Here is a 17,748-nt window from a genome sequence, read left to right on the forward strand (position 1 = left end):
GGAGAACAGATTAACAACTCTGAACAGGTCTGTGCCCTGCCTGTCACAGTGTCACATTGCCTCAGTTATGACATACTGTATACAGTGCCTTTGGAAAGCATTCAGACCACTTTACTTTTTCCACATTTTGTTAGGTTACAGCATTCTTCTAAAATTGATTCAATCGTCCCCCCCCTCCCCCTCATCAATTTACACACAATACCCCATAATGACAAAGCAGAAACAGGATTTTGGAAAATAAATTGCAAATTTATATTTAAAAAAATTATCCACAAATATCACATTTACATAAGTTTTCAGACCCTTTACTCAGTACTTTGTTGAAACACCTTCGGCAGCGATTACATCCATAAGTCTTCTTAGGATATGACGCTACAAATTCGGCACACCTGTATTTGGGGAGTTTTTCCCATTCTTCTCTGCAGATCCTCTCAAGTTCTGTCAGGTTAGATGGGGAGCATTGCTACACAGCTATTTTCAGGTCAATTCAAAGATGTTCGATTGGGTTCAAGTCCAGGCTCTGGCTTGGCCACTCAAGGACATTCAGCGACTTGTCCCAAAGCCACTCCTGCGTTGTCTTGGCTGTGTACTTAGGGTCGTTGTCCTGTTAGAAGATTGAACCTTCGCCCCAGTCTGAGGTCCTGAGCGCTCTGGAGTAGGTTTTTGTCAAGGATTTCTCTGTATTTTGCTCTGTTCAGCTTTCCCTTGATTCTGACTAGTCTACCAGTCCCTGCCGCTGAAAAACATCCCCACAGCATGATGCTGCCACCACCTTGCATCACCGTAGGGATGGTGCCAGGTTTCCTTCAGTCATGACACTTGGCATTCAGGCCAAAAAGCTCAATCTTGTTTCATCAGACCAGAGTATCTTGTTTCTCACGGTCTGAGAGTCCTTTAGGTGCCTTTTGCTAAACTTAAAGCGGGCTGTCATGTGCCTTTTACTGAGGAGTGGCTTCCGTCTGGCCCCTCTAAAGGCCTGATTGGTGAAGTGCTGCAGAGATGGTTGTCCTTCTGGAAGGTTCTCCCATCTCCACAGAAAAACTCTAGAGCTCTGTCAGAGTGACCATCGGGTTCTTGGTCACCTCCCTGACCAAGGCCCTTCACACCGATTGTACAGTTTGGACGGGCGGCCAGCTCTAGGAAGAGTCTTGGTGGTTCCAAACTTCTTCCATTTAAGAATGATGGAGGCTAACTGTGTTCTTAGGGGATCTTCGCATTGAAGAAATGTTTTGGTACCCTTCCACAAATCTGTGCCTCGACACAATCTTGTCTCAGAGCTCTACAGACAAATCCATCGATCTCATGGCTTGGTTTTTGGTCTGACATGAACTGTCAACTGTGGGACCTTATATAGACAGGTGTGTGCCTTTCCAAATCATGTACAATCAATTGAATTTACCACAGGTGGACTCCAATCAAGTTCTAGAAACATCTCAAGGATGATCAATGGAAACAGGATGCACCTGACCTCAATTTCGAGTCTCATAGCAAAGGGTCTGAATAGGTATCTGCTTTAGATTTTTCATAAATTTGCAAAAATGTCCAAACACCTGTTTTTACTTTGTCATTATGGGGTTATTGTGTGTAGATTACAGAGGATGTATATTTTTATATCCATTTTAGAATTTTTTTTTTCTTTATTTAACTAGGCAAGTCAGTTAAGAACAAATTCTTATTTTCAATGACGGCCTAGGAACAGTGGGTTAACTGCCTGTTCAGGGGGAGAACGACAGATTTGTACCTTGTCAGCTCGGGGATTTGAACTTGCAACCTTCCGGTTACTAGTCCAACGCTCTAACCACTAGGCTAAGGCTGTGACATAACAAAATGTGGAAAAAGTCAATGTGTCTGAATACCTTCCCGAAGGCACTGTATATCTGGGTCATGATTCGTCTACGTCATCTCCCTCAGTGACCCCTAGCCTTATAAGAAGTTGGAATTGGAGGTTGGAAGACTATGGCCTTTGGTCCATTCCCTGTATGCCCCGTTGATATCTGGGGTGAAATAAGAGCTATTGTTAGGTTGTTATTTTTAGGTCAATTAGTGATTTGTCATATGTATGTGATATAACAATTTGTCACCAAACAGACTCAAACCTTTTGGTCCTTCATTTGATAAATGTTTATTTCCCTTAGCAGGAGTGTGAGATCATTTTTGATTGCCATTTCCCAGAACCCAAACTCTCCCGACCTTAGTGATGCTTCCAATGGAACTCTTATATAATGTCACATGTCTGTCTGTTTGGTCTGTTGACTGGGTCATGGTTGGGTCAGACAGACAGTCATGAAACGGGTCCAGTCTAGGGGTTTTGAATAGCCTGTGTAGAATGTTCTGTCTGCGTGGGAGGAGCCAGACACAGAGGGGATTATGGGTATTGACATTGCAGAGTGGCGACGTCTCACTGACAGTTCTAACAGGACAGACACACGGAGAGAGGGAAGGAGAGAAAGAGAGAGGAACAGGTAGAGAGAGAGAGAAAGTGAGAAACTAGGTGCTCTGTAGGAGAGGTTGTGATTTGTCACAACACTCCACAAAGGACAGTAGATCTATCCCAAACATCAGAGATAGTAACAGCAATATACACGTTTTTGATGAATCCATGTTCCTGTTGCATTCTACCTGTTTGTTAAGTGGATTTCTCGAGTCCTCAAACACCAGCACTGACTGAGCCCAACTACTAGGACAAATACTACATTCTTTGAGAGCTTGGAGAACTATCCAAGGACTACCAGGAACACTGTCAGCCCACCCAGACCATCAGCCATGTTTCAGAAGCAGAGGAAAAGCGTCAAAGCCGTGAGGAGCAACAAGACAGAGGCTAAAGAGAAGGTCCTTTGTGAGTAATTTTATTTTTTTATTTATTCTTATTGCAATCAATCAAATGTATTTATAAAGACCTTTTTACATTAGCAGATGTCACAAAGTGCTATACAGAAACCCAGCCTAAAACCCCAAACAGCAAGCAATGCAGATGTAGAAGCACGGTGGCTAGGAAAAACTCCCTAGAAAGGCAGAACCTAGGAAGAAACCTAGAGAGGAACCAGGCTCTGAGGGGTGGCCAGTCCTCTTCTGGCTGTGCCGGGTGGAGATTAGAAACCAAGAGAGGAACCAGGCTCTGAGGGGTGACCTGTCCTCTTCTGGCTGTGCCAGCTGGGATTAGAAACCTAGAGAGGAACCAGGCTCTGAGGGGTGGCCAGTCCTCTTCTGGCTATACCGGGTGGAGGTTAGAAACCTAGAGAGGAACCAGGCTCTGAGGGGTGACCAGTCCTCTTCTGGCTGTGCCGGGTGGAGATTATAAGAGTACATGGCCATGAAGGCCAGATCGTTCTTCAAGATGTTCAAACATTCATAGATGACCAGCAGGGTCAAATAATAATCACAGCGGTTGTAGAGGGTGATGTAATGTCATATTTCTATGATTAGGCCGTCATTGTAAACAAGAATTTGTTCTTAACTGACTTCCCTAGTTAAATAAAGGTTACATTTTTTCTGATTATCACAGGTTGCTAATAGACTATCACTCTCCAAGTGGCTAACTCATATTTTGGGGTATCTGTACTTTACTATTTATATGTTTGACAACTTTTACTTTTACTTCACTACATTCCTAAAGAAAATAATATACATTTTACTCCATACATTTTCTGTGACACCCAAAAGTACTTGTTACATTTTGAATGCTTAGCAGGACAGGAACATGGTGCAATTCATACACTTATCATGAGAACATCACTGGTCATCCCTTTTGCCTCCAATCTGGCGGACTCACTAAACACACAAGCTACCCAATTGACACTTTACCATTGATAACGTTAGAAATGTGAGGAACCACGACAAGCCATTGGTGTCAGAGGTTAGGAGGTGTTTCAGTTCTTTAGTTGTTTTGAAATACTGTGAGGTCTATGTAGTGTTGTTTATGTTCTCTTCCTCCTCCTGTGTTTCTCTGCTGCAGGTAACAAAGCTCAGCAGACGATAGCTCAGCGATGTGGAGACCCGAAAGAGCGAGGGAAGGAGGAGAACATCAAGGAGAACAAGGAGAACCAGCTGAGGTCTCGTGGTGATGCGGTGGAGGACGTTGAAGAGGTGAAGCCGGCGAGGAAGAGTGTGTTTGACAAAGCTGTCTATGACCTGGCCCACACGGAGAGGGTGATGAATGACCTGACGTTCGGACGGAGGGTGGCCTTCTACGAGCTGAGAGGGGAGATCGGCTGTGGAAACTTCTCCCAGGTGAAACTGGGCATTCATGACCTGACTAAAGGTGAGACACAGGCCTGGAACATGGAACCACCTATCAGTGGTGGAAAAAGTACAAAATTGTCATACTTGAGTAAAAGTGAAGCAAACCAGACAGCATAATTTCCTTGTTTTTTAAATTTTATTTTACGGATAGCCAGGTGCATGCTCCAACACATCATTTACAAATGAAGCACGTGTGTTTAATGATTCTGCCAGATCAGAGGCAGTAGGCATGACCAGGGATGTTCTCATGATAAGTGTGTGTATTAGACCATGTTCTTGTCCTGCTAAGCATTCAACATGTAACATGTACTTTTGGGTGCCAGGGAAAATGTATGGAGTAAAAAGTACATTGTTTTCTTTAGGAATGTAATAAAGTAAAAGTTGTCAAACATATAAATAGTAAAGTACAGATATGCCAAAAACCTACTTATGTAGTACTTGAAAGTATTTGTACTTAACTACTTTACACCACTTGCCACCTATACAGCGCTCACGGGTGAAATAAAGGATAAATAAAACAATTATACATATTATACATATCACACAAGAACCTCTTGTAGCTTCCTTGGAAAATTACCCATCTATATATAATGTCAAGTGATGATATATTTCATATCAACATGACTGTGATAAGGTTTGAATTCATGGACCACCAGCGTATGTACTTCCATGAGGGGACAACACATGTTAATATGGCTTGATTACATCACTAGCACGTTTTACCTTCACAGTCTAGATCTCAAGAGCCTTTTTTTTCATGTGGACCAGACTCTCTAGCTGGTAGACCTGCAGCTTACCAGCCACCTTACCAAGTGTTGCCTGGCTAATGTTGCATGTGTTGCCACACTAAGTCTGGAGGAGAACAAACTAGGCTAATCCAACATGTGAGAAAAAGCCGATGGCTATAATCTCATGAAACTTTCACTAATCCCTGTGGATTGTCTTCGGCCACTTGCACGTGTCTCAAACTCAGTCACAAGCTTATGTATTGAGTAAAGTATTGAGAACAATAGCCATAGCAAGACAAGCTGAAGAGAGATAAAGAGAGAGAGAGGATAGCTTTAGTGAATTCTAAACGTGATAGCATGTCTCTAACTCTCTCTCTGTCCCTTTCTCTCTCTTCCTCCATCTTGGATTCCAACACCCAGAGAGAGTGGCAGTTAAGATCCTGGATAAAGGCAAACTGGACAAGAGGTCCCACGTGCTGTTTGCCTCAGAGATAGGGTGCATGGAGAGGCTGTCCCACCCCAACATAGTGCGTCTGTACGAGGTGGTGGAGACGTTTAAGCGGCTGTACCTGGTGATGGAGTACGCCAGTGGAGGAGATCTGTTCTCACGCATTACCACCAGGGGTAGACTCTCAGATCTGGAAAGCAAACTTATATTTTCCCAAATTCTGGCTGCAGTTAAACACATGGTGAGTTAGCAACAATTAAGTCTTGCATTGAAACTAACTACTACAGTAACATAGTGCTGTAAGTCTGTCTAAACAACAATGGCACACGGAGGACCCCATTTTAAATAAGTGTTGTGTGATACATTCGTGTATCCTTAGGGTCCTATCGTGCCTCACTCACTCTCTGTGTACAAATCTTGCTTTATGTTTAAATTATTTTCTTCTTGTCATCTTCCAGCATGATAACAACATAGTCCACCGGGACCTGAAGGCAGAGAACGTTTTCTACACCACCACATACTGCGTCAAGGTGGGCGACTTCGGCTTCAGCACCTCCTCGCGCCCAGATGACGTCCTCACCAGCTTCTGTGGTTCCACGCCCTACGTCGCCCCAGAGCTCTTCAAGGACAAAGGCTACGTGGGCCAGTCCGCTGACGTCTGGGCCCTTGGTGTACTACTCTACTTCATGACTACTGCCATGTTGCCCTTCAACGCTGCCAACCTCAGCCGGCTGAAGGTCTGCATCCTTCAGGGCTCCTTCACCATCCCAGCCTACGTGCCCGACCCCTGCCACCAGGTCATCCAGGACATCCTGAGACCCGTGCCCGCCGACCGCCTCTCCGTGGCTCATATCATGACCTACACCTGGCTGAAGGGCATTGATTACCCCCAGGCATACCCCTCCTCCCGCCCGACCCCAGCCCACCTGGTCGAGCCCTCCCGGGTCCTGGGTACAGATGAGCTGGATGTCAAGGCAGCTCTGGCGGACCTGGGGATAACAGAGAGCCACCTGGTGGACAACACCTGCCCAGACTTGAGGAGCCCTGTGACGGGTACCTATAGGATCCTGCTGCACCGCATCCATAAGAGGAAGACAGTGGAGGCGGTGGGGTACAGCGCTGCGTGTCACAAAGACTTCCAGGTCAAGAGACGCTGGAGCGAGGGTACCTTACCTCTGTTGAGGCCTTCTGCTGTGTGTGTAATCATGTAGAGGGGAAGGAGTCTAGCAAGTCAGACCGGGAGGAGCCAGTCAGACGGGGAGGAGTCTAGCCAGTCAGACGGGGAGAAGTCTAGCCAGTCAGATGGGGAGGAGTCTAGCAAGTCAGACGGGGAGGAGTCTAGCCAGTCAGACAGGGAGGAGTCTAGCCAGTCAGACAGGGAGGAGACTAGCCTGTCAGACGGGGAAGAGTCTAACCTGTCAGACGGGGAGGAATCTAGCCTGTCAGACGGGGAGGAGTCTAGCTTGTCAGACGGGGAGGAGTCTAGCTTGTCAGACGGGGAGGAGTCTACCCTGTCAGATGGGGAGGAGTCTAGCCAGTCAGACGGGGAGGAGTCTAGCCAGTCAGACGGGGAGGAGTCTAGCCAGTCAGATGGGGTGGAGCCTAGCCAGTCAGACGGGGAGGAGTCTAGCCTGTCAGATGGGGAGGAGTCTAGCCTGTCAGATGGGGAGGAGTCTAACCTGTCAGACGGGGAGGAGTCTAGCCAGTCAGACAGGGAGGAGTCTAGCCTATCAGACGGGGAGGAGTCTAGCCAGTCAGACGGGGAGGAGTCTAACCAGTCAGACGGGGAGGAGTCTAGCCTATCAGACGGGGAGGAGTATTGCCAGTCAGACGGGGAGGAGTCTAACCAGTCAGACGGGGAGGAGTCTAGCCAGTCAGACGGGGAGGAGTCTAGCCAGTCAGACGGGGAGGAGTCTAGCCTATCAGACGGGGAGGAGTCTAGCCAGTCAGACGGGGAGGAGTCTAGCCTATCAGACGGGGAGGAGTCTAGCCAGTCAGACGGGGAGGAGTCTAACCTGTCAGACAGGGAGGAGTCTAGTCCTCATCAGACTCACTGCTAGGACAACTGTATAAATATCTGTGTGTCTTATGATAAGGAGCGGTATTCAGCAGAAGAAGGACCTTGAAGCGAATGACACTTTTAACAACGCAAGAGACTAAATTAAATGAACGATAATGAGATGTACATAACAGTTTTTACTGGGTTCTCTCTGGTAATGTCTTGGGAGCTACTTCAACAACATGAGGTTGTACAATCACTAATATACTTGAGACTCATTCATGGAAGTTTTCTTTCTTCTGAGAAAGAAAGAGGACATCGCAACGACAAAGGATTCTTTGCCTTCAAAAAATATTTCCATGTTTTTATATTTGGAGTATTGTGATTTAGTTTAGTTTGACACAACCCACATGAAACATAGTCAGTTGTAGGGTTACTTATACTGTGAACATTTTTACTGTGTAAACTAAACAATCAGACAGTATTCTTATCTAATATATATATTTTTTGTCATACATCCTTGTTTTTGTCATATAATCAATTGTATTATATATTTTGTGATTTGCATCATGTTTTTCACTGTCACTGTCACATTAAAATGTTGTGTAGATAACGATAAGAAGTGATAGTGTTAATTTGTTATTTTAATACAAAGAGTCTCAGTGATAATGACTGACTGGTCATTACTTCATTATAATGATTTACATTATGAGTTGACTTAAAATGCAACAAAACACTGGATAAGAAAAATATACTGTAAAACATATTTGATATTAAAAATAACTTGAAAACACACAAAACATCTGAACAACATAGTGAGTGGATGGATGGATGAATGAATGAATGGGTGAGTGAGTGAGTGGATGGATGGATGAATGGGTGAGTGAGTGGATGAATGGGTGAGTGAGTGAGTGGATGGATGGGTGAGTGAGTGAGTGGATGGATGGGTGAGTGAGTGAGTGGATGGATGGGTGAGTGTGTGGGTGGATGGATGAATGACAGTTTCAATCATAAGACCTTCATCAGGACCCTGAGTTCCTTCATTCATGTTATTCAGTATAATAACAAACAATAACGTTTCTCTTAAAACCACTTCCTGAAGTCAAACCAAATATCCAGTGTGTGCAGTATTTCATGAGTAGCCTCACCTAGATGAGGTTCCCAGGGCTGTGACTAGTGCTTGCAGCAGGCCTATTAACAAGTAGGGGTTCCTGTGTTTAATGGTGAGATAAAGTAGTGGCAGGGTAACCAGACTGTGAACCAGCTGGCCTGTTATCACACACAGAGTGTACAGCTGAACACCACCCATCTCCCCGATGTCACGCCTCTCCACGATCTTCCCTGCTATCAAGGACAGGATCCTCACTGGGGCATACCTGATGGACGGAGACAAAGCAGAGTTGAGTTGCATTTATGTGCACCACTGAACAATGGAAAGAAAGAAACAATACCACAGGGAAAACTCTAAGAGAGCATGAACGCAGCTTTCGGGCCACCCAGAATATACACGGGCAGAATATTATCAAATGCCTTCTTTAGCAATTGCGTTCTAAAATTATTTATATAGTTATTATTGTTATTGTTATTATTTAAAAATATATATATATACAGAGCAAGATGGTCCAGCCCACTATTAATGTTTTGTTTACTTATGAGATGATGGTAAGTAACCTGGCACATGATGGCTTCGTTCAGGCAGTCAAAGAAGTCCTTCAGAGGTCTTCAACTCTCCCAGGACCAGACCAGACCAAAGCCTATAGAGAAGACCACTAGACCCAGGGCATTCACCCTACTGGAGGAGCCCACAACGGGCACCATGTCACCCCCTGGTCCCCTGTAGGGCTGGGAGGGCTGGAGTTGGAGGGCTGCTTTCTACTGTGCTGTCGTAGTACATGTGGGGTCAAACGACATTAGAAAGGTTAGCTCGAAACTGTTGAAACTGGATTTGAAAGAACTGATTCTAACTCTGAAAGACTCCAAAATCGTCCGATTATTTCAAGCCCCTGTATCATTGCTGGGCAACAGCTGCAAACGATTCAACAGGCTACTTACTGGCTTTACACATCTGGCTAAAAGACTACTGTAGCTACTTACTGTAGCTCTGTTGGCATAATTTGTATTGATAACTTTGACACATTTTGGAAACAGAAGATGCTCTAGTCTACAAGAATGACGGAATCCATCCAAATTATCTTGTTGCCTGGACTTTGTCCGCATATTTCAAGGCTGCGTTGAGACAATGATTTATTAGGGACCCGAGCCATGCCCCCTACCATTGTGTTGCTGAATAGTTGTAGTGCTGCTGCAAATGTACATTGTCCCAGGGGTGTTGGAAGTCATAATGTAAGTAATCTAATTTATGCTCCTCTATGCCCCTGTCTATGCCCCCTAATTTATGCTCCTCTATGCCCCTGTCTATGCCCCCTAATTTATGCTCCTCTATGCCCCTGTCTATGCCCCCTAATTTATGCTCCTCTATGCCCCTGTCTATGCCCCCTAATTTATGCTCCTCTATGCCCCTGTCTATGCCCCCTAATTTATGCTCCTTTATGCCCCTGTCCATGCCCCCTAATTTATGCTCCTCTATGCCCCTATCTATGCCCCCTAATTTATGCTCCTCTATGCCCCTGTCAATCCAACAGCTATTGTCAGCAATCATGCGCCCATGAACCTGAGCTATACTGTTAGCACAGAGGCGGTTTGCCCTAGTAGGAAGCCCACTGTGTGCAGCTCACCGTGCACTATACAAAAAAAAAAAAAACACTGTCATGTCTACCTCTGATAAGCCTCCCAGAAAAGCAATAAAAACAATATAGAATCCCCAATAAATAGCCCACATTAACATATGTAGCCAGGGAAACAAGGTTCATGAAATCGATAACTTGCTAGTAACCGATAACATTCCTATACTGACAATCTCTGAAACTCACTTAGAATATACCTTCGATGATACAGTGGTAGCAATACATAGTTACAATATCTTCAAACCATGTGCACTTTGAGGGTGGTATGATTGTCCGTGCTAGATCCAGTATCTCAGAAACGGCCAACGCTCCTGGACCTTTCATGCACGCCAGTGTCTAGGGTGAGAGAATAGTGAATGGTGCGATAAACAAAACACACACAGTCAGCGGCAGTCCTGTGGGAGAGAATAACAAGAAGAATAACAAGAAGAATAGCAAGAATCGTACAAGCTAACAGGCGGAACACAAACAGACAAACAACGACGCAGTACAACAGTGGTGTGCAGAACTATATCTCGGAACGCACAACTCGTCGGGTCCTTGTCACGGATTGGCTGTTTCCAGCAGACGACCTCACCGGGGTTCCACACCTATCAGATAAAAACAACAAGAAGCTGCTCCAGTGGGCACGCCATCATCAACACTGGACAATTCAGGAGTGGAAAAACATCACCGGGAGCATGACAGTGAGTTCTGTTTACTTGAGTGGCCTGCGAAGTCACCCAGACCTCGACCCAATAGAACATCTTTGGGATGAGATATTCTGGAGGCACAAAACCCGGTACTAAATGGGAATACCCAATAAACAGTCCGGTGAATGTATATTGGGCTCTCATTATTTCTGTGACAATATAGGGCCTTACTTAATAAACCTTTTACACGATGCAGTGTTCTTTAATGCCAATTCAAATTCATTTAGGATTCTACTCCTCAATAGTTAAGTTGGATACAACCTATTGTGCCGGGAGTTGAATGCAGACCCTAACAGGTGGTGTTCTCATCAGTGTGCCACTGCCAAGAAGAGAGGGCATGTGCAGTGATCCTAAATAACAGACAACACTGGCCTTATCCAAGAGTTCACCCACGGTGTGCTGAGATGAATATCATTTATCAGCATATTGGTTGTGTCGATAATCATGTTTCAATTAACATTGGGGAAAACAATATGTCAATATAGCCAGTAAAACATGTAGATATCAAATTCTCAGAGGAATAAATAAATAAAAAATACATTCCTCATATCCCTCAAAAAGTCTTGCATGCCCACTCCCAAGCCCCAGTTGTAAAAGACGATGGCACCCTATTCCCTATATGGTGCACACCTTTTGACCACAGCCCCTACTTTTAACCAGATGCTCTGGTCAAGTGTAGTCCAATATATAGGGAATAGGGTTCAGTTTGGGACACATCCAGTGTAACCTGAGAGCAGTGTGAGGCATCAGTCAGCCACAGAGCAGCACTAAAGGCTGATACAACGCTGAATGCATGCTGGAAGACAGCCCTTATTCTCTGCTGTCAAAGCGTCTGCCATTCAGATGGTGGTGGTGGTGGTGGTGTTGGTGGTGGTGGGGGGGGGGGGAATGATGAAATGCTGCCATTATAAAGAGATCCAAAGGGCTCGGTGGCAGGAGACACCCGATCTAACCTGGCAACCTGGCCTCCCTTTGTCCCCCATGCAGCCATTTCATATCTGACATATCCACAGTCCACCACACCACACCACACCACAGGCCTGCCTTCATACTGGTACGTGCCATGGCACAGAGGCGCCAGGGTGGTGGGCTGAGAAATGGGGAATAAGCAGACAATCTTCACGGCGCAGCAGCTTGATGCGTATCAGGTCGGTGTGTGTGTGTGTGTGTGTGTGTGTGTGTGTGTGTGTGTGTGTGTGTGTGTGTGTGTGTGTGTGTGTGTGTGTGTGTGTGTGTGTGTGTGTGTGTGTGTGTGTGTGTGTGTGGTTATATTTATTTAACCCCCTCAGTGTGGTAAATGACTTTCTCTCTTCAGATAGCTTGTTGACTGAGACAAATTGCTTCACTCATCTAGCTTGGTGTTGCTTTCATGTGGGTACTGTAATTAGTCAATGGGGGTATTGTCATTTGTGATTGGGGTACTGTAATTAGTGAATGGGGGTATTGTCATTTGTGATTGGGGTACTGTAATTAGTGAATGGGGGTACTGTAATTAGTGAATGGGGGTATTGTCATTTGTGATTGGGGTACTGTAATTAGTGAATGGGGGTACTGTAATTAGTGAATGGGGGTACTGTAATTAGTGAATGGGGTACTGTAATTAGTGGAAGGGGGTACTGTAATTAGAAAATGGGGCTACTGTAATTAGTGAATGGGGTACTGTAATTAGTGAATGGGGGTACTGTAATTAGTGTAATGGGGTACTGTAATTAGTGAATGGGGGTACTGTAATTAGAAAATGGGGCTACTGTAATTAGTGAATGGGGTACTGTAATTAGTGAATGGGGGTACTGTGATTAGTGAATGGGGTACTGTAATTTGTGGAAGGGGGTACTGTAATTAGTGAATGGGGGTATTGTAATTAGTGAATGGGGGTACTGTAATTAGTGAATGGGGTACTGTAATTACTGAATGGGGGGTACTGTAATTCGTGAATAGTGGGTACTGTAAGTTGTGGATTGGGGTACTGTAATTAGTGAATGGGGGTACTGTAATTAGTGAATGAGACACTGTAATTAGTGGAAGGGGGTACTGTAATTAGTGAATGGGGTACTGTAATTAGTGAATGGGGGGAATGCATAGATACAAAACACAGGACTTGGCACACTTCTTTTGCAGCTCTGTTTGCTAAGAAAACAGACACAGCAAACATAGAAATGGTCAAGTGCTTTTAATGTGATGTTATGGACCACAGCTGTGTGGTCGTATTCAGGTCTAACAAACCAAAGCTAGTGAGACAACCATAGCACAATGTTTAATCTGAGCCACAAGTTACTTTCTTAAAATGAAAAATGAAATTCTAATCAATACCTCTTGAATTGTTGCAGCTGTGAATCAATATTTTTTTATAGTGTTTTGGGGCTCCCGAGTGGCGCAGCGGTCTAAGGCACTACATCTCAGTGCTAGAGGCATCACTACAGACCCTGGTTCAATTCCAGGCTGTATCACAACCGGCTGTGATTGGGAGTCCCATAGGGGCGGTGCACAATTGGCCCTTGCGTCATTAGGGTTTGGCCGTTGGTAGGCCATCATTGTAAATAAGAATGTGTTCTTAACTGATTTGCCTAGTTAAATAAAGATTAAATAAAATATATATATATATTTTTTAAATGTGTTGCTTCTAATTAGTCTGTTGTTGCATTTGCAGGACTGCACATTCTTCACAAGGAAGGAAATTCTAAGGTGAGAGGAAGCTCCTACATTATGTTTTGTCTTTGCACAAGGGAGCTAGTTAAGTAATCAGTATAACTAACTAAGCCTAGGCAGAATATGACACTTAACCACTGATAAGTTCTTAACCACTTCCTTCCAAATGTAGCTGCTTGGATTTTGTTCAGTTCTGCATCGTGAAACCTTTCACTAGGATGAAAGTTATTCTGTACACACACACACACACACATGTAACAGTAGACTGGGACATACATACTGTATGTTATCTGAGCTCACATGTCAAAACAAAAGCCTGAGACCAACGCTTCTGCTTTACACATTGCTTAGGTTTATATACCGTATCTACTGCACAAAAAAACCCTGCAGTTTCAAAAAAGTTGTTTACTAGGCTATAACAGTACATTTTCTTTGTTCACTTCACAAATTAACCTGTTTTTCTTTGAAATCTCTTATTATCTGCTTTGATATAGAAAGTGGATATTATCCAGTCTGCACATCTGATATACTTCAGGTTCAACTTTCTTTCCCCTCTCCTAGACTATTCGACCGTTATCGAGACTTGGCACCACAGCTCGTTCCTCTCGACTACACAGACCAGCCAGATGTGAGGCTACCATACGAGCTCATTGGCAGCATGCCAGAACTGAAGGTATACCCCCTGTCCCGTGTTTGCACACACATATTAGTTGATGAGTCCCAAATGACAACTTATTCCCTTTATAGTGCACCTGTTTTGACCAGAACGCTATCTAGGGCATAGGGTACAATTTGGAATGTGTCTATCCATTATTAATACACAACTAATTGACAGCAGTCTCTGAACGGTTGGCTATATGTTATCTGACTCCAATAAACCACAAGAAGGCCAGGGCGACCTACAGGGCACTGAGTACGACTGGGTCCACTATGAGCTTTCTTTACATACACACATCTCCTCACAATGACAACAGCAGAAACAACTGATATCAATGCAGTACTCCTGTATTTCCTATCCTGTCTCTTCTGACTTATTCCCTGTGATTGTGTTAGCTCCCCCCAAGTGAATGTCAAAAGCTTTAGCTCAGCGTGCTAACACAGTCATGTGTCTCTCCTCAGGACAACCCGTTCCGCCAGAGGATCGCTGAGGTTTTCTCGGAGGACGGAGAGGGAAACATGACCCTGGATGACTTCCTGGATATGTTCTCCGTGCTGAGTGAGATGGCTCCACGAGATCTGAAGGCCTACTATGCATTTAAAATCTACGGTTAGTGTGTGAGATGTGTATGCCTTTAATAACATCTACCAGCAGCAGGTCAGAAATACATCTGGTTTGCTCCCAAAGCAGTTTTGGTTATGTGAAACAGTCTGCCCAGCAGTTTTGGTTATGTGAAACAGTCTGCCCAGCAGTTTTGGTTATGTGAAACAGTCTGCCCAGCAAGAAATAATATAATTTTACATAATCAGCACCTTGATGTTTGGTATTTGAAATGTTTGTATTTTATTAGGATCCCCATTAACTGTTGCAAAAGCAGCAGCTACTCTTCCTGGGGTTCCACACAGAACAGGAAACATGACATAATACAGAACATTAAATAGACAAGAACAGCTCAAGGACAGAACTACATACATAGCTACATATTAATACATACACATAAAACATCTAGGTCAAATAGGGGAGAGGCGTTGTGCCGTGAGGTGTTGCTTCATCTGTTTTTTGAAACCAGGTTTGCTGTTTACTTGAGCAATAAGAGATGGAACGGAGTTCGGTGCAAAAATGGCTCTATGTAATACTGTGAATTTGTTCTGGATTTGGACACTGTGACAAGATCCCTTTTGGCATGTCTGGTGGGATACGTGTGTGTGTCAGAGCTATGTGTGAGTTGACTACACAAACAATTTGGGATTTTCAACACATGAATGTTTCTAAATAGAAAGAAGAAGTGACGGAGTCAGTCTCTCCTTAATTCGTAGCCAAGACAGACTGGCATGCATAGTATTTATATAAGCCCTCTCATTTCAATGAAGAGCAAGACGCCCCGCTCTGTTCTGGACCAGCTGCAGCTTAACTAGGTGTTTCCTTGCAGCACTGGACCACACGACTAGACAATAATCAAGATCAGACAAAACTAGAGCCTGCAGAACTTGATTTTTGGAGTGTGGTGTCAAAAAAGCAGAGCATCTCTTCATTACGGACAGACCTCTCCCCATCTGTACAACCATTGAATCTACAGTCGTGGCCAAAAGTTTTGAGAATGACACAAATATCCATTTTCACAAAGTCCGCTGCCTCAGTGTCTTTAGATATTTTTGTCAGATGTTACTATGGAATACTGAAGTATAATTACAAGCATTTCATAAGTGTCAAAGGCTTGTATTGACAATTACATGAAGTTGATGCAAAGAGTCAATATTTGCAGTGTTGACCCTTCTTTTTCAAGACCTCTGCAATCCGCCCTGGCATGCTGTCAATTAACTTCTGGGCCACATCCTGACTGATGGCAGCCCATTCTTACCTAATCAACGCTTGGAGTTTGTTAGAATTTGTGGGTTTTTGATTGTCCACCCGTCTCTTGACGATTGACCACAAGTTCTCAATGGGATTAAGGTCTGGGGAGTTTCCTGGCCATGGACCCAAAATATCTGTGTTTTTTCCCCCAAGCCACTTAGTTATCACTTTTGCCTTATGGCAAGGTGCTCCATCATGCTGGAAAAGGCATTGTTCGTCACCAAACTGTCCCTGGATGGTTGGGAGAAATTTCTCTCGGAGGATGTGTTGGTACCATTCTGTATTCATTGCTGTGTTCTTAGGCAAAATTGTGAGTGAGCCCACTCCCTTGGCTGAGAAGCAACCCCACACATGAATGGTCTCACGATGCTTTACTGTTGGCATGACACAGGACTGATGGTAGCGCTCACCTTGTCTTCTCCGGACAAGCTTTTTTCCGGATGCCCCAAAGAATCGGAAAGGGGAATCATCAGAGAAAATGACTTTACCCCAGTCCTCAGCAGTCCAATCCCTATACCTTTTGCAGAAAATCAGTCTGTCCCTGATGTTTTTCCTGGAGAGAAGTGGCTTTTTTGCTGCCCTTCTTGAGACCAGCCATCCTCCAAAAGTCTTTGCCTCACTGTGCGTGCAGATGCACTCACACCTGTCTGCTGCCATTCCTGAGCAAGCTCTGTACTGGTGGTGCCCCGATCCCGCAGCTGAATCAATCAATCAATCAATTTTATTTTATATAGCCCTTCGTACATCAGATAATATCTCGAAGTGCTGTACAGAAACCCAGCCTAAAACCCCAAACAGCTAGAATGCAGGTGTAGAAGCACGGTGGCTAGGAAAAACTCCCTAGAAAGGCCAAAACCTAGGAAGAAACCTAGAGAGGAACCAGGCTATGAGGGGTGGCCAGTCCTCTTCTGGCTGTGCCGGGTGGAGATTATAACAGAACTATGCCAAGATGTTCAAAAATGTTCATAAGTGACAAGCATGGTCAAATAATAATCATGAATAATTTTCAGTTGGCTTTTCATAGCTGATCATTAAGAGTTGAAAAACAACAGGTCTGGGACAGGTGGCGGTTCCATAACCGCAGGCAGAACAGCTGAAACTGGAATAGCAGCAAGGCCAGGCGGACTGGGGACAGCAAGGAGTCACCACGGGCGGCAGTCCCGACGCATGGTCCTAGGGCCCAGGTCCTCAGAGAGAAGGAGAAAATTAGAGAGAGCCAAGATTTTCAAAATGTTCATAAATGACAAGCATGGTCAAATAATAATCAGGAATAAATCTCAGTTGGCTTTTCATAGCCGATCATTAAGAGTTGAAAACAGCAGGTCTGGGACAGGTAGGGGTTCCATAACCACAGGCAGAAGAGTTGAAACTGGAATAGCAGCAAGGCCAGGCGGACTGGGGGCAGCAAGGAGTCACCACGGCCGGTAGTCCCGACGTATGGTCCTAGGGCTCAGGTCCTCCGAGAGAAAGAGAGAAGGAGAAAATTAGAGAAAGCCAAGATTTTCAAAATGTTCATAAATGACAAGCATGGTCAAATAATAATCAGGAATAAATCTCAGTTGGCTTTTCATAGCCGATCATTAAGAGTTGAAAACAGCAGGTCTGGGACAGGTAGGGGTTCCATAACCACAGGCAGAAGAGTTGAAACTGGAATAGCAGCAAGGCCAGGCGGACTGGGGGCAGCAAGGAGTCACCACGGCCGGTAGTCCCGACGTATGGTCCTAGGGCTCAGGTCCTCCGAGA

The 17,748-nt window shown here is 44.6% G+C and overlaps 2 protein-coding genes across 2 annotated transcripts; both read left to right on the top strand.

Moving 5' to 3' along the window:
• Positions 1 to 2,397: 2,397 nt before the first annotated feature.
• Positions 2,398 to 8,030, top strand: LOC129813541 (serine/threonine-protein kinase NIM1-like). The gene is made up of 4 exons (XM_055865836.1): positions 2,398 to 2,836; positions 3,953 to 4,258; positions 5,388 to 5,656; positions 5,874 to 8,030. Exons 1-4 carry the CDS (start codon positions 2,764 to 2,766, stop codon positions 6,624 to 6,626), a joined length of 1,401 nt encoding a protein of 466 aa, XP_055721811.1. The 5' UTR covers positions 2,398 to 2,763; the 3' UTR covers positions 6,627 to 8,030.
• Positions 8,031 to 11,802: 3,772 nt separating this feature from the next.
• Positions 11,803 to 14,768, top strand: LOC129814514 (calcium and integrin-binding family member 3-like). The gene is made up of 4 exons (XM_055867701.1): positions 11,803 to 11,998; positions 13,498 to 13,532; positions 14,058 to 14,169; positions 14,616 to 14,768. The coding sequence occupies exons 1-4, from the start codon at positions 11,948 to 11,950 to the stop codon at positions 14,766 to 14,768; spliced, it is 351 nt and encodes a 116-aa protein (XP_055723676.1). The 5' UTR covers positions 11,803 to 11,947.
• The last annotated feature ends 2,980 nt before the right edge of the window (positions 14,769 to 17,748 follow it).

Source organism: Salvelinus fontinalis, chromosome 17, assembly GCF_029448725.1.
Source record: "Salvelinus fontinalis isolate EN_2023a chromosome 17, ASM2944872v1, whole genome shotgun sequence".
Taxonomy (NCBI): domain Eukaryota; kingdom Metazoa; phylum Chordata; class Actinopteri; order Salmoniformes; family Salmonidae; genus Salvelinus; species Salvelinus fontinalis.